This window comes from Rhopilema esculentum, chromosome 14 (genome assembly GCF_057945365.1).
Source record: "Rhopilema esculentum isolate cy_ngs chromosome 14, ASM5794536v1, whole genome shotgun sequence".
NCBI classification, from domain to species: domain Eukaryota; kingdom Metazoa; phylum Cnidaria; class Scyphozoa; order Rhizostomeae; family Rhizostomatidae; genus Rhopilema; species Rhopilema esculentum.
This window is the reverse complement of record NC_142828.1, coordinates 2,532,208-2,557,466: the sequence shown is the minus strand read 5'-3', so window position 1 is coordinate 2,557,466 and position 25,259 is coordinate 2,532,208. Positions and strand designations below refer to the sequence as shown.

Sequence of the window (25,259 nt, the reverse complement as noted above, 5' to 3'; positions counted from 1 at the left end):
CATTGAATGTGCTTGAATAAAGTGGACCCGCCAACCACGATACTTCACTGAGGCGTCTCTTGACGCCTCGATTTGATTTGGTTTTACAAATACCTCTACAATTCCAAACAATAAGCCTGGCTTTTAAAGGTGTTATGCATTGAGCAACGCCTCCCCGGGATAATGACCAACCAGAGATGTTTAATTACATGTAACCTTGTAACAAAGGCCAGAACATTCTGATAAAGTTGCTAAGCAACAGTGTTGGTCGGCTTTCTGTCAGATTAAAAGTTTTAAATTGCCGTATATTAAACAGCCTGCGTTCATCGATGGTTCTAAAACCCGTTCGCGAAGTGAGAAATAAAGATTCAATGTAAATACCAAAGGATTGTGACGCCGATTGACGGAAATGCTCCTCTGTCTCCTTCTTAAAGGACTTATTTACTTTGCTGCCAATTTCTATTTGGGTGAGTAACTTATTTTCCTCTTTTAATCTGTTCTCCTTCTTCTGTTTCGCACCAGATCATACTTCTCTGACGGTCTGCTTAGACTTCATCTTCTTCTAACCTAAGCTGATTTTAAAGCATTTATCTTGACTTTAACTTGAATTTATCTGTGAATTTATCTTGTCTTTCAAAACTTATGACAACTTGTGGTTTTAGTAATTAGAAATCTGATAAACATTAGGTAACTGGGCAGACTTGTTAGAGCACGAGCGAAGTTTATACAACCGTTCACTGCAAATTAGTACCCATTGGCAAGGATAGCGAAGAAAGGAACCGGCCTCCTTACGTTACTCTAGGTGATTCGACAAGATCTCAGGTACGGTACGGAAAGTGGTCGGATTTTCTTGTGCAGGGGGAAAGTGCGCTTCACAGTTCATCTGAATAAATTTGAAATTGAATAAAGTGAATGTCAAGCAGCTCAGCTGCATGATAAATTCGTGAGTTTATAAACAAAAGTTAATCTAGTGAAACATAGCGATAGCATTTAATGCCCTGTATCTATTCAGACTTAACCACTAACGTTAAGTGTTCTTGTCGAAGACGCAAAAATAGTCCTGGCACAGAATCGGTCCAGGGCAAATGCGCTAAGTTTGTGTGATCGTTACGAGCTTGGGTACGCTCTTGACCTTCTCTCCAGTCTTATACGTCACACTTCTGTTGGCCCAGGATAAGAGTCCTCTTTAACATGCCACTAACATGCAATCGTATACTGGCCTAACTATTATTTAAGCTTGTTTAGCATCGCAGCCTTTCCAGTGCAACAGGTAGTTAGCATAACTCGATATTTGCACACATTGAATTCGCTATCAATTACTTCAGTAATTTTCCTTATATTTCTTTGCATCGTTGTCTTTAATTATCAACAAAAGAAAGACAATTTGGTATAATCCCTGGCAGGTAGCTACTACCAGGTCTCTACTTTGTGCCACTTAATTTTTCTTTTTCAAGTCTAAACATCGTTATACAAATAACAATATAATCGTTTTCTAAAAATGAATGGTTTATGCATCCATATTTTTTCGAATTCATGATTCATTTCTTTTTCTTTATTTTATATATTTCATACCACATTATTTGTGAAAAAAGTAGAAATATTATTATTCTATACCCATTACCCATTCAAGAAGAAGTTTGATATCATTGTACATTTACTGTGTCTAAAGTTAGCGAACTTTTCAATAACTTACTTTATTACTCATGCCTAGATTTTGCACCAGGTAGATGCAACCAAAACTTACACCCCCCCTCGTTTTTGATAAACGGAATCTTCTTTTTGCTTAGCTAGGACCGTCTGTTCGCTCATTTATTCAACATGCAACGTAATAGTGTTGCCTTGATTTGACAGAGTATTTTTATCATAGTTAATAGAGGGCCGTTGCTCATGCAGCCCCAGGATCGGCGAAGAAGACATTGGGAATTTGAGGGCTATAGCCCCCATGTTCAGGCATCCATCGTATGTCAGGTTCCATTCGGGCAATTTTATCTCAACGAAGCATTCGGACAAGATTCATACTAAGCCCCCCTAAATGTTTAGCATCTGCTACAACCTTAAGCCTCGGTGACCTTTCATTGTTTTAGAACAAGAATTTATTTTATTTCTCATTATATAAAAAAGCCCATCAATACCCCCCACCCCTAGCTGATTTCCCTTCGGGATGGCTATCTACTACAAGACGAACAAATTTAGAACTACAAGTAAAATAAAACGGTCAAGTTTTCGCTAAGTTTCAAACGAAGCCCAATATAAACTAACTTAAAATGTGATAGGATACTTTCCAGATTAGCCGTAGTAGTATGTTTTTCAGCAATACTGCTTGTTCTACAATTGTTTATGACTGAAAGACTGGGAACGCCGGAAAAAGTTCAAAACAATGAAACAAAGCTGGCTTTTAAGGCCTCAAATAAAAACACGCAGACTTTTGGAGTGGGAATGTTTTTGTTTTTATTTCTAAATACGACCGAATTTTAAAGATGTTTTCATTGGTTTTCGTCGCTTGAAATTGAAAGCATTCCCTTCCCATGGCAGAAAATTCGTCGCTAAACTAACACACCAAATGGGGTCCAGACACTGCAATATCACCTGGTTTCTTCAATGAGATTATTGCCAGAGGTTGACTCGCAATTTCTCTCATATTGATAAAATAAATATTTTGACGAGACAAGATAACGTTTAAGGCGACTTTTATTGTTGTTATCGTTTATTTATAATTCTACTGGTAGAAAGCAAACTTTCGTAGAAATATGCTTTCATTCTCACTTTGCACAAGGAACTCTTCTAAACCAATGGTTGTCCCATGCAAATCATGAAGGAGGGAAAAAAGTAATAGAGCAATTGGCTGAATAATAAACAACAGCTACCAACCTCCTCCCCAACCTCGGGTGTCTCTCCCCCTCCCCCCGTTAATTTTCGCATCTGAAAGCATTATGCCTTCAAGATTTGAATAAAGATAAAATTCAAAACTAAGTCCTAATCGAGCCAAATTTGCGTTTATTCTATTGCAGAACAAACAAACAGCTAATGTTGATTGAATTATATATATTTTCAATAACATACTAGTATTTACAAGTTCTTTAAATGTTGGTATCTGGCATGTCCCTATGTAATTCAAACTTCATTACCATGTATAAAAAGTTTCAATGAAGCTAAGATGTAAATGGCAAAGCCAGGGGCGGATGCAGAAAAAAATCTGACATTCGCAAAGTTTCGACCACGCCTATATGACCACGCCCAAAAAAAATCAGTCAAATTTTACTATAGTCTCAGAATCGAAGTTTTCCACTTACAGATGTATTTTTCCTTATATTAAGTTTTAGGATTAGGAAACAGAAAATGTTGAGGCTCAAAGGTTGAGAAATTTAAGGATAAATATTAAGAAAAACAGCCAGGTCTGGATTTCATTGACAATTTGGCATTTTACTTATTGAGTGAACAAGAAAAGAGATCTCTGGAAAAATTTTGAGAAACACTCATCAAGCTTTTGTTGTGTTGGCATGTTTTGTTTCCTACATGGCTTTTGTGATGGAAAAACAGCAGCAAAAATTTGAAATGTCCTCTTAATAATGATTTAATGGCAAGTCTAGGCACAGAACCACAAATTGTCAAGAACAAAGAGGATGAGCTAAAATAAGGGTATATTAGATGTGTGTATCACCCCTTCTCAGGGAGAAAAACTCATGAAAAACATTTTATGTCACTCACTTAAAAAACAGCCATTTACAGAAAGGAATCTTAGTTCTATTTATACAATGATATTATTTAACAATCAAATACTGTGTTTAGTGTAGAAATTTTCAATGCAATATCCACCCAAATGTTTGACTTCAACACCAAATACCTTAGGGGCTCAGAGCTTTTCTGTTATTTATTTTGTGCATTCACCTTTCTATCTAAACTGCTGTGTGATGTGCCTTAAACATGGCCAAAAATACCAGTTAGGTCAATACACATCATACAATTTTAGTATTTTCAGGTGTTGGTAAAACAGCAAATGTAACAGAATTTAAAACAATTCATTGTCTTTCCATAACAAGTACATCATAAATATATTATATACAAATTTAAAATGTACATCAAACAAAGTCAGTAATGGCAAAGAAATAAGGCAAACATGGTAACTTTTACTATTTGGATTTATATAAGATATTTACTTTGCAGAACCAACTTGCTGTGAATTTCTTATTAATAATGTAGTAATTCCCCCATTAGGATCATTCCATTGATTGCACGTATTTACTACCCATATTTACATTTGTTTACACACACAATAACATAGAAAAGAAAACTGTCAGTCACTTGCAAATTCATAAACAAAAATTAATGAATCTTAAGGGTATTTCAGAACCAAAAGTTTCAAATGGTATACTCTTATAGTGTGGAAACCACAAATAATTTTACTAGTTTTAGAGGTTAAACTCGTGAAAAGGGTTACCATATTTATGGCATGACCAGACAAATAAAATCAAAATACTATTACAATTTCTCATTTACAAATATGGCAGTCTAGATTTTTCCAAAACTGACAGCATAAAACTAACAAGAAAAGAATACGCCGTAGAAAATGCAATATCTTATTCAAAAACAAATCCCCAGCACAGTCAAACTATTTACAGGTTTGTGATAATAACAACATATATCAAAAAAATATCTAGAACTCTTAAATTCAGCATATTCAAATTCATCAAGATATTTATAGAACAGCATCATTCGTCAGAATGCTACATCATGAACCCTAAAAGTTCTGATTGACAGCCTGCATAAAAATGGCTATTTGCCTTAAAAAGCATCACGTATTCTTCAAAATATTATTTGAGTCTGAATCTCTGTCTAAATAACGTCCTCCATCATGAAAATGAAAACATAGGCAAAATTTTGGTTCAACAATTTTAGGTCCAACTGAACTGTCCTCGCATATTGCCATCTATCAAATTCCATCCATCAACCAAAATCTTCGACAAACTTTGAACATCTTCATAAGAAATCCGCTGATTCAAATTAAAAATCATCTTATATTTGACTCCTTTCACTCACTCTGAAGTACAATTGCTCCTCTTCTGCAAGCAAATGTCTCCACAGCTTTCCAACAACAATCATGGCCGTTGATGTGGAAACGAGGTTTCAATATGCTCACTTTCCAAGGTTCTCTCCCCTAACTGGCTACCGAACATAGTTCGCATCTACCTTCGCCACATTCGCAAAAAAATTTCCCATATACATTTCCTATTGGTTTTCAGATGGCTAAATAACATAGCTTGACTGACATTCGCACAAATTTTTGGCATACATTTTTCAGTACTACTTCATTTGCGCACGCATGCCTAATATATTATAATTCAATTCGACATTCGCATCAAACCTTATTGGTGCTCTGTGAATTTATGCGTAAAAGGGGGAGCCCTCTTTCGAATATATCATCTCTAAATCACGAAAACGAGGGAATAAAACCTAAAAAGTAAACAACAAGGTGACATCATAGCAACTAGGGCAGGAAACAAAACTTTTATTTCTTGTATTCTGTGGACCTTTTTTTTATTATCTGGCCATTTCTAGTACAATATTCACAATGCTAAAATGTATTAACAGACAATTACAAAAAGACATGTGGAAATCTGACATTCGCCAGTGCGAATGTTGCGAATGTCTGGATCCGCCCCTGGGCAAAGCACATGGCACAAACTTCGTTTATCTTCCACAAAAGCAGTTTCTACTTAACCCTTTCATTGTCTAGGCGCAATATATTGCGTTTAAGAACCACGTGATACCCCATAAAGAAAACTTTCATTAAAATATGCAGCTATTTTGAATTTTCACTAAAAATTTATGCAGGAAACTGACCAATGGTGATACAAGAATCATTTTGTCAACTATTCCCATGGAATTATGCGCTTATATTGCATATTTTAACAAATCCCGCGAGAGTTGATTAGAACAGACGAACGCCATTTTTGCTGTTCGATTCGAAACGATTGTTACCTTCGTCGCGATTTTTTGATCGATTTAATATGGAAAGCTTCAATGGTTTGGACTCAGACGAAGAGTATGAAATAGACTGCCAATTGCTTGCTGGCAGAGAAGTTGAGATCCAGTTTGTATTGCCGGAATCAGAGACTTGCGATGCCCCAAAACAACGTGGGTCGAAACGGAGAAGGGAAGGGAGATACGGAGGTGTTGATCAGTTACCCCCTCAAAGGTAAGGAATTTTAGTTCAATTTACGACTAAAATAGATAAATATTATCCACACTGATATCATTCTGATCCATTTAAAACAAATACAATGTACAAACCATCGCCCGTGCGTTACGTTTGTGTTGTTGTTTGCAACAGGCCTAGACATGTTGGCTACAATCAGCTGATTACGCGAAGCAGATAAATTGCAGGCAGGTTTCAAGAGTAAAAGCGAATGAATATTTGAGAATAATGGGAAAAATAGATCTACGGAAAACGTAAATGATATTTTGATTTTTTCATGAGAGTATTTTATTTTTTATTGTAAGCATTTTGTGGTGCTAGGATTTCTCTAAAATTATTCGATTTTAGTAGCTTTCCGATCGTTCCATTTTTTGTTTGTCTGCCCGTTTTTGCTTTTTGACTGGGTAGATTGAAGTTTGCCAATATTGAGTTGACCTGGAGGTCATAGCTACACAATATCCAACTTTCCAGACTTCATTTTTTACAATGTTCTTTTTATATTTAGAATCAAAAAGTCCACCGGAAGTGCTGATAATGTGCCAGAAACTGCACTGGATTTGCCTGCAGCTGATGCCAGAGGACTTGATGAAGACGAATATGAGAGCGATGGTTCTACTGAACATGAAGATGATGGAAATGATGAGGCACAATTGAAAGGGTACTGTGGAGACAACCCCAGAAAGCCCATTCCAGCCCACAATGTTGCAGAAACTGGGCCAGTCACTGTGTGGGGAAGAGGAAAAGAACCGAAAAAAGCTCTGGACTTTTTTCTTCTTTTCTTTCCTTTCCAGCTGATGCAAACTATTGTAAATAATTCAAACTTGTATGCTGTTCACGGTGAAGGGATTGGCAAAAGTTACATGGCACAGTCTCATGGTGAGCTTGCATGGAGAAAAATTGATATGATGGAGTTTCGCAGGTTTCTGGCCTGCCTAATTTATATGGGCATTGTCAAGACACCCACACGGGAAAACTATTGGCAAAATGATGTCCTTTTTTCCGGATTGTTAGGGTCAATGTTTCTGCCAACATTTAGAAGGTATTGTGCAATTCTTGCAGCCTTGCACTGTGTTGATCCAGCTAATGAAGACAGATTGGACCCTTTGTCCAAAATTAGAAATATTTATGACTTTCTTCGCAGCAGATGTAAAGAACTTTTTGTTCCAAAACGTTGTGTTTCCATTGATGAAAGGATGGTGAAGTCTAAAGGAAGATTCTTTTTCAAACAATACATTCGAAATAAGCCTACAAAATGGGGTTTTAAATTATGGGTCTTAGCAGACTCTTCCACTGGCTATAATTGGGATATGGTGGTCTATACTGGCAGAAAGAGAGGCGATGGCTGGGATGACTTCACAGTGAATGAAGACAACTTTAAAGGAATACCTGAAGGATTGGGTAGACAAAGGCCCATGTCAGTTGCAGATGAGACTTCTGGCTTAATGTCTCAGCTAGCAGCAAGAGTCGTTATCAAGCTGACAGAGCCTTTGAAGAATAAGGGATACATACTGTTTGTTGATAACTATTATACAAGCATTCCTTTATTCCGATACCTTTCATCTGTTGGCATACATGCAGTTGGAACCATAAGAGAAAACACATCTTCTTTTCCAGAAACAATGAAAAACAGGGCTGCATGGGGTAAAAATAAGGACAGAGGAACAGTGAGGTATGAAAGGGTTGGTGAAAGCCCTCATGATGTTTTACTTCTTCAGTGGGTTGATAGAAATGTTGTTTCCATTCTTTCCACTTATCATTCTGCAAATGACTTTGGCTATTGTAGAAGAAATCTGAAAGATGGTGGTCATCATAGGAGGGTTGAAATCATGATGCCACAGTGCATAAAAGATTATAATAATGACATGAATGGAGTTGATCTTTCAGACCAAATGTATCGATTGTATTCTGTGCAATATCGAACCAAGAAGTTTTGGAAGACACTTTTCTTTCATTTTATTGATATTGCTTTGTGGAATGCATTTGTCTTTTGGTCTGAATTGAAAAACCCCACTCCTGAACAAAAAATGCCCGAAAAATATACATTCTTAAATTTCAAGATGGATCTGGTGAAACAACTGGCTGTAACAGACCAAAAGGCAATCAAAGATTTTGGAGATGCAAATAGAATTCAGCCGTATGCCTCTCTTGATACAAAAACAAATGACATTGATAGCTTTGCAAGTGAAGCAACATCACATGCTGTCAAAAGAATTTCAAACCAAGCAGCTAAAAACAGAGAGAGGTGCACCAAAGAACAAGAATGGGATAGAAGAATGACCCCTTGTCATTTACCAGTTAAACTGGACAAGCCCCGCATCTGTAAAGTTTGCTCTGTGCTTTCTGCTGTGCATGCAAGTAACAACACAAAAAGACCTAAAAGGTCCATGTTTGCCTGTGTTGAATGTGACATTCCTCTATGTATTGGTGAAAGGAATTGCTTCCTTTTCTTTCATTCTGCAGAATTCAGCCAATACAAGGAACCATACTTAGAGCATTGTCGTCATAGTTGACTTTTTATTTCTGGACACTTTTTTATCTTTAATTGATATTTGCTGTTTTGGGGGTATATGACTAACTGTTAACTATTATCATTAACATGTTGTTAACATTTCTAACAGAAGAAACTTTGTGCTGTTTTACAACTGTGATTTTCAGATTTTAGAATATTTAGAAAGTTGAAAATCTTTCTGCTTTTTGTTGACATTCGTGATATTTTCGTGATATTTCAACTAACGAGCTCTATGAATGGTTACAAGAAAATGTTGATTATTTTCCTTCCTGGAAGTACAATTCTAACAAAAAATTCAACTCTAGGTAAATGGATGCTGAGAAATTTTAAAATTCCATCAAAAAATGGGTATCTCAAATATATTCTGAGGTATTTGAAAAGTAAGAAGAAATTTAAGTGATCGAAAAGTAAAAATATGCTAATTAGAGGCCAATTATCACTAATTGGCTTAAAATATTCTAAAATGCTTACCAGTATTCAATAATTTTATCAATATAGGGCTAAGTTCTGAAATTTCAGTGTCTAAACTGTATCTTTCCATTTTTAACAATTTTTTGAATAACAGAACCCAAAATTGCATATATTTTGATGACAATGAAAGGGTTAAGCTGCTTAATAATAAAAGTTACTGTTTACCGGTCCCTGTAGAGTGCTCCGTATAGGCAGAGCTTTACACACTATGTGATGTATAGAACAGAACGGTTCTTAGTTGTGTCTTAATAGATGCTTCTTATTTTCACGAGAACGATTTGCTTTTGTTTTTAGCAACGTCGAAGGCAAACCCCTCTGATGAGTCAAGACTGGTACAAAAATTATTTGCAAACTACAAGAAAAGCATGCGCCCAGCTGCAACTGCTACAGCTCCTGTCAAAGTCTCATTTGATTTATCGCTGAGACAAGTAATGGATTTTGTAAGTATTTTAGATTTACGGAGGCTTTCGGAATCATCAATAATGTATCAGTTTATCATTTAAGCAAACTTTTATCCTTTTCTTCAATACTAAAGGTAAGAAAAGCACATAACCCGAACGAGAATCGTTTAGTCTCTGTTCGAAATTTTTTGAATCAAGCTTAAATAATAGTAATCTGTAAGCAAACTTCAAATTTTTCATATCATCCGATTCGTAAAATGAAGAAGTGATTGCAGTTTCATAGACATTTTATTGGAACCTTTAAGGTAAAGCAATCTAACGCCTAAAATCCCACAATAGCGTTTTTATTATCCTGGGTACCAAAACTTCAAAGAGCTTCCACTGTTTTCGATCCACTCTGTCACGGAGCCTCTTTTACTCAGGGTATGTTTACGTGACGTCACCCTTTAAAAATCTAATCTGTACCTATTTAGCAAGTCAGCACCCTGCAACTGTAATATTTTTCACAGTTATTAAGTTGCTTTGCCGATCAATGCTTGTTTTTAGTCTTCAGAGCTTTATTTGGGTATTTTTTAAATATCAAAATTGAATACATGGCTGTAGCTTTTTTAAATTAAATAGTTCTGATGGCGTCTTTCTGTTTTCTTTTATACAAAGGATGAGAAAAATCAAGTCGTCACCTGGAATCTTTGGGCAAGACAGGTATGTGATGCCATTTAGGCCTTTGATTCTGGAGCAATTGTTTGTCATATGCAACCTCTAACACAATGAAATGAAATGCACGCACATAGCTTCACATGCATAGAAACACGGAAACTGGCAGAGGTTCAAAGAAATTTTTTAGAACTGGCAGAAAAATTTTACCCAAAATAGATATATTTTGCCAGTAACATCTAGAAATTGAGCTCATATTGAAGAAATGTGGTCATTTCTTTGCAATTACTTTGACAAAGGGGCGAAAATCTTCAAATCTACAAACCAATATTATGTTGACAATTGCTAATGAATACCTTGTTAAAAATGTTTGTGGAACTTTTTATACAACACTTCCATTTAATTGAGATATACGATTTTTCTTTTATGTATCAAGTTCCGTTTTTTTTCATCTGTTTGCATGTAATTAATTTGTTCCACAAAGAGACATTGAAGGGGGCTCCAGCTTGAAATTTCTGCTGCTATTTTGACTTTTGACTAGATTTCTGTCTTGAATTAAAATCAGACGTTTAAATAAAAGCAGTTACAAAAGCTCCCTAAGAACCTTTTGAAATTCGTTTGCAAGGGGCCCAGACATATCTTCAGAAATACACATCCGTTCAGGGTAATCAAAATTCTCAAATCAAATAGAATTAATTCTGTAACAAAATTGATTAACACAAAAATTAGTCATTTCTTTTCAAAAGAGTGCTTGAGCGGAAAAACCAGGGTAAGCCAGACCTCCTGGCACAGCCATTACAAGTGTTATAGGCACAGATCTGTTATTGTATGACCTTGATATGCACAATAAATAAGTCGGAGATAATGAAAGTTTTACTGGAAGTTTGCTATTCTATGCTTCATTTTGACCACTTTTCAGGCAATAGGACGACTTACTGATAGAAAGGTGACCAGCTATCAGTTAGAAATATATAGCAATAAATATAGGAAAAAATTCAACAAAGATAGTATTTACTCTTTGATAAATGTTTTGTCCTTAAGTGTAGTATGATTTTGTTCAAGGTGTGGCAAGATTTTAGACTTCAATGGAACGAGAGTGAGTTTGCGGTAGATTGGCTGGTACTGAACCCCATGACAATCTGGGTTCCAGACATCTATCTTTATAACAAGTAAGACATCTTCCATACCTTTATTTCCAAGTCTAAATTTGGTTGGGTATGAGGAAATTGCGCAAGACCATGTATATTTCAAAATCAGTGACATATTACTCTGAGTACCGTAGCTTAATAAAGGAAAGATTCTGAAGCAAGCAAAACATCGTTAAAAGTGTCCTCCCTTTGTCTTTCTTATCGATTTTCCTGTCTCCAAGAGTTTGGTACGAGTTTGAATTTACTGGTTTCGAGGCGAGGGCCGAGCCCCTTTGTAAAAATAATGAAGTAGCCGTTTTCTACTTTTGCTATTGTTTTTGGGGATTTTTTCGCGACCACCCAGCCCCCCCCCCCTCATGTTTTTTTATATAGCACTACATCCCTTGCTTAATTTTAGTTCTATCATTTTTTCTTGATATTTCCATACTGAAAGCCTGTTTCGTTATATTCTATTAATTTGCCTAGTAATAAGGATTTAATGTTGTGGAAATAGATCTTGGGGTGTGGAAAAATTCTTGACGTTTTAAAATCAATGAAAGAACTGAAAAGAAAAGAATTGAAGTATTTTGGCAGATATAATTGTATATGAGTAAAATTTATCAAGTTGTGAAAATTTCCCTTTTGACTTTTATTCAGTGCACAAGAAAATTACCGTGGATTTGATTTCGACATAGAAGATGGCGTATTTGTCCGGCCTAGCGGTACCGTCCATTGGTCCACTCGACTCATTCTTAGATCCACGTGCATTTTCAGCGCAAAGTATTTCCCATTTGATGAACAGAATTGTCCATTGCAATTTGGTTCTTGGAGCTATACTGGAAATCACTTGAATCTGACCCTTGCCCGTTCGCATGGAGATTTGAGTATGGCTTCTGCCAATGGGGAGTGGCACGTAGTAGGTATGTAAGCATACAATTTCATTATAGTTTTCTGAAAAGCAACTATGCCTAAGCTGAGTTTTTATACGCAGAAATCTTCAAAAATGTTTAGCTCAAGGTGCACCTGACGATATCTTTTGAAGCTTCTCATATAACGTTGATACAGTATCATTATATATTTGATATACTTCTATATTTTTTTACAACACAACACAACACAAACACAACGCAACACGACACAACACAACACAACACAACACAACACAACACAACACAACACAACACAACACAACACAACACAACACAACACAACACAACACAACACAACGAATACAATACAACACAACAAACACAACACAACACAACACAACACAACACAACACAACACAACACAACACAACACAACACAACACAACACAACACAACACAACAAGCACACAACAAACATCAAAAGGTAAAACTAAGATTATATTGAAAAGATCAGAATACACTAGGTTTTTCAGGATGCGTATTGTCTCTGAATCAACTGTTTTTTCTTTACAGATTTTAAAGCTGTTAGGGATGTAGTATACTACAGCTGTTGTCCGGAGCCTTATCCAAGCGTCACATACACACTGCAAGTTCGCAGAAGATCGATGTTCTACATTTACAGCTTCATGGTCCCAAGTTTGGTTATCACTCTGCTCTCGGTACTTGCATTTTTCTTGCCACACAGGTATGGTGAGAGGGTGAATCTTTTGATCACGTGTCTACTGTCTTTAACGGTTTATTCTCTCATGATATCGGACATGACACCAGAAAACCCCGAGGGTACCCCACTTTTTAGCAAGTTCATGATTGCAATTTTAGCAGAAATAAGCATTGCTATCATGCTTATTTGTCTGATTATCGACGTTGAAGGAAAGTCATCCCTTCCACCAAAATTTGTGCGATTATTCCTAAATAAAGGTCTCGGCTGGCTGTTTGGACTGTCCCCTGGATTCAGAAGATCCCGTAAAGTAGAGGACGCTGGCACTATTGACGCAATGAAATACAAACAGGAGGACCATCCTGACGTCATCGAGAATCAATTTATGGAAGAAACAAAACAAACAGAGTTTACACATGACAATCCGCTGGATATATTGAGCTATAACGAAGAGACCGAAGATGATATACAGGATACCGCAAAGACTTTTCCAACGTTATCAAGCAAATTTAAGGATGAATTCCTGGTTTTACTCAAAGATATGAGCAGTCAGTTAAAAGATGAGATTAGAAGTGAGGAAATAACAAACGAAAGACAACAGTTAGCATGGGTAATAGATAAATTTTTGCATTTTGCATTTGCCCTTGTTGTCGTAATGACTCTTGTTGCTATACTTATCATTCCACCTGAGGTCCATTTATAGAATGAAGTAATGATTTTCAAATGAATGAGTAAGTAAATTAATCGCTGAATAAATGCATTTATGAAATCACAATATATGTCATTGATTTGCCTGACAAATTGCATAGACTGGAATAATTTTAGCTCATTGCATTGATGACTGCGTTATAACTGTATTTTCGCTTGTGATAATGTTGCCAAAGAATTGTCCTTATCTTTGACGAGCGTGTTTGGAAAGGCCCTCCATACCAGGCTTGAAAGCATTAACAGAAAGCAAAATGTATCCTATATTCAAACCTGGGAAATGTTAGGGAAATGTTGGTATCGGCAGCAGATATATCAGTGTTGAGATGTTTGGTGTGGGGAACAAACTCTCGAAACTATTGATCCGTCTAATTTTGAAGATGCATAGGTCAGAAGGTACAATCACTGCCAAAATTACTTGGAACACCCAACACTGCGCTGTGCTTTTCTATTTTTCATCTGTTTTCCCGAATCCAACTACTTCCGTCCCCCTTTCCCCCCAAAACAATGTTGAAAGTATAGAAAAATATCATACAAGGCACACGAAAAAGCGTACTCCACAACCCCTTCCTTTTTTCTATATTAAATCAACATTGTTCCTAAGGGGAGATTGGGGGTGGCTGAATTTGCCTTTGAAAACTGACGTTAGTGTTCCAGAAAGACTTTTGGCAGTGATTGTAGCCTAAAGAAAGACAAGTGTACAATTCAACAAATATTTGCAGCTTGCAGCTGAATCTAAATTGGACCCTTATAATTCGAATAAGAATTTCAAATACATTATTTGATTATTACTCTACTTCTCCCTTTTCTGGAGGTGCAACTTATTTTTGCATATTGATTTGAAAGATCTTTTAGAAATTAGAGCTTCACTCTTTTGTAAAGCTCCGATCAAACGAACTGAACATTTCACTGAGCCACGCTCAACATGCCTGCTCAGTAAAAAGCTCAGTTCGTTTGACCACTTGATCAGCTTTGCTCAGTCCTGCTCAGAGATGTTCGACGGCGGTAAAAAATGTTGAGAGAGTAATTAAACATTTCTTTTGTTCGGGGTGTTGCTGAGCGATGCTCAGTTTGTTTGACCACCCCACTGAACTTTGCTCAACTCGCGCATGCCTAGCTCGTGCGTTGAATTCAAGTTTCGCCCCAAGAATACATTGAGAGTTTTGTTGACATTCTGCTCTCTAAAAGCTCGCCATTTTGACAACATTAAGAAGGCTAGACATCTTTTGTAAAAACCAGATAATTTTTGCTGACGCGCGAAGCTCGAAGCTCTTATTTTTGGACAATTTGAGGCTCGGGTACTCTTAATGTTTCTTCTGATTTCAACATTTTTTCTACAAATGCATACTATAAGACCACTAAATAACTCGTTTGCAAGCTATTTTTAGCACCACTGACGATTAGCTGATAAAATCTGCTCAGTTCTGTTTACACGAAAATTTTCAAAAACGCATTGTTTTTCTACTAGTTTTTTATCCGAGGTTGGTCATGTTCCCGCGTTTTTTTCGCAAATCGAGCCTTGTTGTAATTATCAAGAAAAGCCTAATAAAGCGTGATCTAATAATAAGTCTCGATTTGTGCATGATATGAAACACATTCACTGATTGATACTGTGAATGTCTATCAATTGAGCACGCACAGTTTTCTATTCTATCGTGAACACTATTGTCCTACAGGGAAGATCGTTGATTATCTATTGTTTAAGATTGTTTAAGAATTTCTGGCTCGCTACTTCACACCTGGGCTTTTAAGGGATTGATAGAAATGATCAGAAAACGAAACAAAGATTTTGATGTGCAGAAACAAAGTCCAATGGAGGGAAGGAAATTGTTTACAGTTTGTGAAATGCTTAGTTTTTAGGGCCTCAATAACAGTATGTATTTAATTATTAGCATAATTAAGGAAAATCAAGTCATTGCAATGTTATGAATATCTTTTTTTCCTGACGTTTGCTTAATTTGCTGTAAATGTTAGAAATGTAAGTTCATTCGTTGCAGCGTGGTAGAAACAAAACTCGTGACTCAAACTTAGGCCGGGTCTTTGAATAGTCGCAAAGCGTGCCGGTTGCGCAAGAGCGCAATTTTGCCATTGGATGGAGTAATGAAAGCCAAAGATCCTGTCGCGTTTTCTCCGAAACACAAAGTTAGACAAATAACTCAGTTGAAAGATTTTAGAAGGTTTTTTAGAGTGCACAAGGTGACTTCGTGCATATTCATTTTGCGATTGATATGTTGCGCGTGCGGTTCAGATTTAGTTTTATACAGGACCAGGAAAAGTATGCTATGAGTTTTCTAGCCCCGGAAACCTCATCCACGATTCTTCAAACCTGAAAACCGCAAGTCAGGTATAAATGTGGGCTAAAATGTTTATTTGGCTACTTGCAGTTCCCTTTTGTAATTAGCTTTTTTCGTTCAATGATGCAATCAAGAAATGATTTTTCGTCTGGGTTGTGACCTCATGTGGAACCAGATCTCAACGAGAATTGCTTGACCTTCCAACTGAATACTAAGAAAAGATATACAATAAGCAGGAATTTGAACATACTCTTCTCCTTTATAATACCATGTTTGGCTAACTTGGTAAGGCTGCGACACCCCACCCCCACGCCGTTATGTTTTGGTGTCCCTGGAGTCATTATTGCGCTTAAAATCAAAAGTAATATTTCACAATTGGTAACCACTCATTAACAAATAAACGTTGCGATCCTTGGCAAGTTTCTTTATTAAATTCCACAGAATAAGACTATATGGATAAATCTAGATATTCAGTAGTTCAACAGTATTATATAGCTGTGAATGATAAGCAGTAAGCTTTGGGCAGTTTATTTTTATATGGATACTATGAATACTATGATTTTTATGGTTTCTTTGTTTCATCTTATCCTCTGTTAGAAATGTATTGTAGCTACCAACTTTTTGTGAGTATTCAGTGGCCATTACTAAGTTTGGCATAGAATATGTGTGGAAAGAATATATTGATTTTGAATCATAACATCAATAAAACTTTTTATTTTGTGCAGGTTGCCGTCTCTTTCCAAAATGTTATTCGCATCATCTCTAACAGCCTTCTTTTCTCAAACTTCACTATTGTTTAATACTCATGAGTTGCAAACATTTGTCCAATTAAAGGACCAAACCAAAGCGCCGCACATTCAAACATTATTAGAAAGCAGAATCGAGCTAGGGCCTAGTACGTTTTCTATTCAGAGTATCAGGTTGGGCACCAATCTCAGCCTGGCGATGATGGTGGGTTCAGAGCACCCTTGAAGGAGGGGCAGTTAGTAGTGGGGGCGCTGAAAATTTTTTCAAAAATTGATGACGAGAGTACGCTGTATACAACAATTTCAGATCCATTTTCGGCACAAACAACATAACTTTGAGGTAATTCTTAAAGCAAATTAACCTATCGGTCTCAGGAACTTTTTCACCTGATTCTCATTCTTCAAAAGGGGCGCACAATTTCCAAAAAGGGGCACCAGACTTGCTTCAACTCGTAGAGGGAGGGGCAACTGCCCCTAGTTGCCCCCCTTAAATCCGCCACTGGCCTGACGATGACAGTCGGGTCTCCACTACGCAACTTGCTTCTAGGCATATTAAGTATTGATCCCAAACTACAGATAACCATTGTTTAGAATTATCGACAATTTCAAACATGCTTTGAGATGTAACAATAATCAAAGTGACGTCATAAAATGATTGCATGTCTACGGGTAGCTAGCAAAAGGCTTCTTAAGCACCTGCCTTTTCTCACATAAAGTGAGAAATCATTCCAATAATAATCCACGTTTTAAAGGTACCTTTATTGTTCTGATTTATTGACATTTTAGGTACCTCATCTTTGGAATTCTACCGAAATCAATCTTCATTAATGCTGCAGGGAAACAAGCACGAGATTAACATACCATGTTTTTTCTTTTATTGGCAAACTCAATCAAAAACCGAAGAGCTTCTAGCCCTATTCAGAAATATTCTTAAACTACGATATCACCTGTCATTGTTCCTGCCCTTGATATGTTTATCATAGGTACAATGCCTGTCAAAAGTCTTGAAACACTAACGTCAGTTTTCAAAGGCAAATTCAGACACCCCCTCTCCCCCTAGGAACAATGTTGATTTACTACAGAAAAAAGAAGTAAAGTATGAAGTAAGATTTTTCTTGTCCCTTGTTTAATATTTTACAATGCTTTCAACATTGTTTTGGGGGCAAGGGGGACGGAAGTAGTAGTATTCGGGCAAATAAGTGTAAAATAGAAAAGCACAGCGCAAAGTGTTGGGGGTTCCAAGTAATTCTGGCAGTGATTGTTTAACAAATAGCATAGCTACACATAGAACAATAGCTATACAGTGTAACAAAAGATTTGCAAGCCTTTTATACGCTGTGTTTTTAATCATTTTCACTGGATGACACAAGACAATTAGCAACAACAATTTGTGTTGCAATATAGTTTTGGGATTATGAAAAAATGGAAATTTAGCAACTGTAAAGTCCACATGAAAAAGTTTTATCTCCCTTTACTTTCAGGAAAATACCGGTAGAAAGTACAGGAGCACCGAAAAGATTTTGCCAATCCTAGGTCATCTCACGTGATCTTATTCTAAAACCTATGACGTGTACTGCTATTTAGGTTATCACAAAAATACTCCTCCCAATGTTTTACATTCCCTCTGTCGCCTTACTCATCTTCCATTTATTCCAATTTTGGCTTTATTCTTACCCACTGTAGTCCATCTAGAGACTGTAGTAGGTTTTCGTAGGTAAATAGCTTCAAATATCGATATCAGCCCATTTTACCCCTTTCCTTCTTTTCGTTGATGTCTTTAGGTAAGGCTCAAATCCCTGAAACCATAGTCAATAGAAAAAACTAATAGATAAAGGTCGCCCATTTCTTCCAAAGCTCAAAAGGCGAGTTTGAATCTATGATAAGTTATATAATTCAAATGTATTGACAAATAATGAAAGGATAGAATTGCAATGTATTGAGTCCAATTGCTCCTTTTAAAGTCTTTTTCTTATTTTCCCACAGAACATTGCTTGTTTTTTATATAAAGCAGGCCAATTATTGACCCAAATTAAGCTCAAGGAAAGATCATTTCTCTGCCGAACCGCCTCGCCAGTAATGATAACGCTATTTTTAGCTATCATTGATACTTGGACTGTAGAAGTGACGGGCGAATCGAATTCGAAGATGAGACTGAACATAACTGAAATTTCAGTGAAGAGAATCCTTATCGTACAGAACAAAGTGGCCTGATTCTGTCCCTAGTTCACTGGCTATGAAGGAGGAAATTTGATCGATGCCTTTATGATCATAAAAAATACACTTCAGGTATGTAATTCTATATCCTTCATCTTTAAATCTTGCTTGCCCCCAGTGCCTCTGCCCCTTCTTTTATGTCTTTGCCCCAGTACTTTCAAGAATGAATTCAGTAACCATCAAACGGCGGAGATTTTGCTGCTCTTGGCGAAAACTTTCAAAACTTTCAAAAGGCTCAAGAATAATTCTTTCTTGAAATGTGCTAAATTTGAGAGACATGTTGAATTTGAGGTGGGGACAGCTGTCTCAGTCACTTACACATGTCCAGATACTGGTCCATTATCTTCGAAGGCCCTCTCTGATTATTCTCTGTAAAAAGAAAGATTCATGCGCCAGAAAACAGCAATTTTCGTGACTTTTGCGTAAAAAGCAGTTCTCTTGGCAGTACAAAATTTGAAAATGGCTTTGAAAATAGCAAACATTTTTCAAGATAGCTTTTTCGTATGACGCTCCTCAGGGCATAAAACGTCAGAATAAGGTTCCGAAAAATCAGGGGAAAACATATACCCAGTTGTGGATCGAAACAGGCCAAACAGGAAAACGCTAGTATGCGACCGGTATAGTTGTCCAATCAGTACCGCGTGCCTATAGGGTTATAGGAAAATTACCAGCGACTTAGCCGCAAACAAGGCAGGAATTTTACATTTCTAATAACAAAAACAATGAGAAGAAATCCCGTACACCTTTTGTGAAAATCCTATTGTTTTATCTGAAAATCCCCAGAAATCCTTTTGTTTTAGGTAAAATCTCGTACGCTATTGGCAAGAGTGAATTGCCCCTCAAAGAAATTGACTTCTTTTTTTAAAAGGCATCAACGCAAAAAAATTGACATCGCCAAAAAGCATTTTTCGTCGTTCTAGTTTGTTGTGTGAATGGCAAAGACTATCGCAAAAAGGCTTATTGTTGTCTGGAATATAGAAAAGGGGTCCAATTTAGGGGAAGAAAATTGAGGCGAGCAAGGGTACGGGTGCCTGCGAACGTGGTTCGTCTGAAGGCCGATATCGGAAGATTTTAACGAGCGCATGATTGTCGTCACGCTTGCTGAAAATCGAAAACAAACCATTTTTTAACGAACATGGCACAGAAAGGATGAAAGAGGAAAAAACGTTTTCTATCATGGACAAACTCTCACCAATAGACCCCAATTACAAGAGAGCGGATCCGAACCGGATCGAATCCAAAAGAGTACGGATAGGCCTTCCGTTTACACGGAAACTGATGGATTCGTATACTTTTGGATCCGCTATCCGAACACTTTTGTGATCGCTTTCAGAGGTGATCCCGTATGGATCCGATCTGGACCGGATCCCGTGTAAACGGGTGGGTAGGACTCTACAAACAGTGTAGAGTCCTACCCCCTTTCGTTTAAATGTTGACATCGCCTTTATCAAAGTACATACACACCTACTTTGGCCTGCGGTATAGGGTTAAGGTATGCTTTTTCTGTTTGAAAAATATAGGGGCAAAGAAGTTCTAAGAAACCCGTAGCCTATTGAGAAAGTAAGGTGTTGTCTTTACCCGGAAGATAAAATGATGATGACTCGAAGAATGCTTATGTGTTACTTTGTGATAATGGTCTAATCTGGATTAGCCCTACCCGAAATTCGCTTATCTCACATGAATCTAAACATATTACAAAAGAGCCATGATATTTTCGTAACGGGTACCAGATGTTTTGTAAATGCAATGTATTTTAAATCCATTGCCTTTCTAAATAGGGATTTTGTACCTGTCGGTCGATGCAATAGTAAACTGTTATGAGGAATCTGTTTAGAGACGGACCACGCACAAGACTCAGATCCCCTTGGCAGATGTGATGTTTCTCTACAGGGCTGAGGATAGGGCATAACAGAGTGTTCATATGAAATTCAAGGGAGTGGTAGCCTCCTAAAAAGAACCATTACGCTTTTAGTTTAGAAGTCCTTGGGGGCCTTTAAACCTGCAGCATTCTCTTTCCACTATTGAACGCACAATGTAATAAGGAATTCTTGTTTTCTTGTCGCAAAAAGAAATATGCCCATACGACCTTAAACAAAAAGGAACTTTTTATCTAAAACGGAAACGCTAGCAATTAAAAGTAGTTTTGTCAAATATCTGAAATCATTACGTTTCAGTAAGCCACAACGCGTCACTGCAAGTTTTTATCATGTTGTTATTCCTTATAGAGTTGGTGTTGTTTGTGTGCGATTAGTGTTGTCGAAGGTGCTCACGACAAGGTGTATAATTCCATGTAATTATCATGGATCTTCTGGTACCTGCGCTGGCGTCGACAAAGCAATGCCATACCTGCGAACTTACAATAGCTCGGCAATGCCAATTGAATAGCGAAAATTGTAGACGAGGGCCGACAGTTAGTAAATGGTATGAATAGCCGTCCGCGTGTCTCGTTCGCTATTCTCCGAAGTTTTAACGAGACTATCTCGCTTGTTTTCGGTGAAAAGAACGATCTTGAAAGTAAAGCTCATTTTTATTCTTTCTGTAAAAAGAACGAGATGTTGATATGAAGATGGCATTTTTATCGGTTATTGATATAGGCACTGAGTCCTGCACCCTTCTCCCGTTCAAACATTTTTGCTGAATGCTTAAAAAATTCAACGTTTTTCATATATCTGCTAACATGGCTACCAGGGGCGTGCTACAGTGGAGAGTGCTAGGGTGTAATCCCTCTACCCCCTCCCCCACTTTTTGAATAAGTCGTTTGCACTTCTTTGCCTTGTCAAAAAGAGTAAAAACTAACTGTATATATAATCTTCTAAGCCCCTAACAACCTGTTTTGCCAAGCTTTAATGTCGTTCGGCATGCAACTGACGATTATAATCCAGTTTATGAAATTTTCGGATGTTTTTCTCATTCTAAGAATAAGAAAACAGAAACAGAACGCACGATGAAATGTTTTACTTGCGTTCAACACTCATAAGAGTAGAAAGCATCTGACAATGCTGATAATCTTGTTTCGCCAAAAACACATGCAGCAAAAATATCTGCTAATGTCGTGCCAAAGTGTCATAGATGAATAAAAATACCCAAAGTAACTTCATTCTCGCAGATTGGCTGCAGAAAGTCATTTTCAGTAGACCTTTTGCTGGCATGCTCTCTGTAAGCTACTTCCTTTGGGCAGCTCATTTTGAGCTACTCTCTTGGCGGACTTTGGGGGCATAAACTGTTTGGGCACGAACTCATTCATGACGCTATACGTCTCAATAGACTTAAGTCCAATTCTGCTGTTGTAAATAGTAATGAATTTAAGTTACGATGCTTTGTTTAAGAATGCAAGAATATTGCAGGTCTGTTGATACTGAAGCAAAAGTAATAATGAATTCTATTTTGCCTTATACGAAACTGTAGTTCTTGGCAATAGTTTTTTAGACTCCATCACGTATCACTTCAGTTATGGTCATATCATAAACATTGTAGGAGCCACAATTTGATTCTTTTGCAACTCTTGGTGCGCTAGCAATGAGATTTTCTTCTAGCTCAAACTTAAAACAGTAACAGATTAAGGTTTACATGCCATCATAAAGGTAGCCAGGGTATGCATATACAATTAATGGCAACAAAATTACATTTCGCAGATTCCCTTAAACTCAAAAATTTTTAAAGGGCATTGGGTCAGTGGCTACCTAGTCCGACAGTGAACGATGCGTGGAATGCAATCCTGCTAGTGCATAAAGGTCATAAGAAAGGCAACGAGTATATGAAGCTAGCGTAGAATTTGAATAGAGGCGTTTTGCAATGAGCAAAGCAAACGCTTGTTGATATACTTTTACCTTGGCTAACCTATTACCTAGACATTTTATTGTTGGCGTGCCACATAGATGTCATATAAGACAACGTATTCCTATATTTCCAGACGCTGTCGTATCTCTTTATTTATTACGTCACACCAGTCGAACTCACCAAGGGCTACGAAGACGTGGAGCTTGAAGCGGCTTATCCCCAAATAATGCCAATAATATACTTAAACCCATACACTCAATCATGTTGCCTTTGGATTTGTCAGACTGACAGCTTTTCCCACCACTTTTCCATGTATCTATGTAATGTTTTGTTTCAGCTATCTAATGTTTTTCTACCTTCTGTGAATTTTCATCGCCAAGTCTGAATCTCACTAGAACATAACTGATGCCCTTTTACATTGAACAGCCGTTCTAATCTTCAAGAAGGTGATTCTATTTTTCCTCAGCAACCATTCTATTTTGTTTTGCTCATCCTTACTGGCCAGAAACAAATATCAAACAGCCATTAGCAGCCTTTTGATTCTCATAAGGAAAGTTGAAGTTTATGCCTATTTGCAGATCAACTTTCAAGACCAAGCCATTATCTATCTTCAAATTAAATGTCGAAGAATAAATCTGGATACTTGGATGTAATCTTATTAAGAAAACACGAACCACACGATCATTTCTATAATCATCACTAATGTTGAACCAATAATAAAAGCAAAAAGAACTTTCTTACGAAGTGCATTGAGCATCTTTTATAGAACGCTTGAAAAAAGTTTATTGAATCAAAAGCACCCCAATTTAATGTAATACACTATCATCTAATATTGCCAGCGACATTAATATACAGCAAAATTCTTGTTTGCTATTGATATACGAGATTTAAACACTAGTTTCTAGTTCTGATCTTATATGCTCCTCAATGCCGAATTCTTCCATAAGTATATTGTTCAAAGGGGCCTCATTTTCTTTTAACCTGCATCCCCAAAGATTTTCTTAATCACTTAGATTCGTTTGTTTAATGTTTACTATATTCGTTTCTTTAAATTTAACTGGCCATTTACTGAACGATAAGTAGTCGTGCCTTCTACTATGATCTGTTTCTTTGTTTGCACTAAAAAACATTAAAGTTTCAATCAAACTTCTTTTCATCACTTGCTTCGTGATTTTAATGAATATGTCTCCATGCCTATTGGTAGACACAATGAACCCTTCGATCCCTGCAACAAAATTGGCTGTCCGAGACCTGTTCAATTTGAACTAAGGCATTTGTTCAAATTAACGAGGGTGCATGGTCTTGGCATGAGGTCAACACCGTGGCTGGTGCTGCATTCCGTGCTCATTGCATAGGGTCTTTCACTTTATTAAATATTCAGCTCTCGAGGGCAACTATAATAGCAATACCAGCGAATCTGGGTTTTTGAATCAGGGAAAATTTGACGTCAATAAAGGGCTTTGATTTAGGCAATCTTTGCCCGACAGCTTAAAACAATACGATGTCTTCGACGACTAACGTCAGGTGTACTCAGTAGCATCTAAACGAGGCTAGTGATCAACAGGACCAAAAGCACAGGCTAACGGGTGCGCTGCTCTCGTTTAACGAACGATGCATAAAGTGGTTTTTGTAAAGACGGGGGATGCTGCATTGTTTGTAAATCTTGTAAATCAGTATGAGTTGTTAAACATGAAGCACCAAACGGTTTCTAGGCCGTATATATTAGAACCAGCTTTTAGATACATATTAGGGGCTTCAAGCGTTCGGGGATCAGTAAATTTTCTCATTGCCAAATGACCCTTGATGCTAGCATATTCTTTATGGATGATTTCATTTATGTTTAAATTTTTGCGTTTTAAAACGCAGAAAAAACAACGATGTCACTCAAAGACTTTAAGTACAGAATTTTTAAGGCAAGGGCCCTCTTTTATTCATCCTTATTATTACACAACTGTTTCATATGAGTAAGATTCAAGAGTCAAGCGAGCCATGTCCCCAGCCTATAAATAGATTCAACTTTTTAACCTTGGATTATTTTTAACATCATTTATCAGATATAAATACCACCCTTTTCCTCTTTTAGAGGCCATATATTCGCAAAAACAAGGTTCAATTCTATACCAAAAAGGGTTTTCCATACCCAGGGATTTCAGAGCTGACAAGGGCCCCGATTATAGGGCCAAATCCTCAAGAAAACGAATTATGCTTCTATTTTCAGGCCGTTCAGTTGTTTGGTTTATGATCAGCACATTTTCGCCAAGACAACTCAGTTATCAGCACCCCCGTTTCCATCACCTTCAGTGATTTCTGGTGGCTGGTGTACGGTATAGTGATCTGAGTAACTCTGAGAAGCTCCGCGCATGAGCATCCACCAAGCAAGAATAATGCAAAACAACGGCACACGCCATTCGTACGCCTATTTCAAAGATTTAATGAAATATATAACTTGAAATTGCAAAACAATTTGAAGAAATCAACCATTAAAGCCCTTTTAAGTTTCTTAGCTCTTAATTCATAAGCTTTTCGCTACTATCCTACCACAGGTGAGTGTGAACAATTCTTGAAAGACAATAGACGTGTGCGGCTCGAAGGACGGGGGGAG

The 25,259-nt window shown here is 37.1% G+C and overlaps 1 protein-coding gene across 5 annotated transcripts; it reads left to right on the top strand.

The window, feature by feature from the left end:
- The first annotated feature begins 68 nt into the window (after positions 1–68).
- LOC135695963 (neuronal acetylcholine receptor subunit alpha-10) lies at positions 69–25,087 on the top strand. 5 transcript variants are annotated; one of them, XM_065215197.2, is made up of 6 exons: positions 69–446; positions 9,447–9,592; positions 10,211–10,255; positions 11,270–11,376; positions 11,992–12,254; positions 12,777–25,087. In XM_065215197.2, the coding sequence occupies exons 1-6, from the start codon at positions 389–391 to the stop codon at positions 13,622–13,624; spliced, it is 1,467 nt and encodes a 488-aa protein (XP_065071269.2). In that variant the 5' UTR covers positions 69–388; the 3' UTR covers positions 13,625–25,087. The 5 variants fall into 5 exon arrangements, 4 of the variants coding, with proteins under 4 accessions (XP_065071269.2, XP_088968461.1, XP_088968460.1 ...); XM_089112335.1 differs by having other exon boundaries at positions 69–801; XM_089112336.1 differs by lacking the exon at positions 69–446 and adding an exon at positions 7,705–7,841.
- The last annotated feature ends 172 nt before the right edge of the window (positions 25,088–25,259 follow it).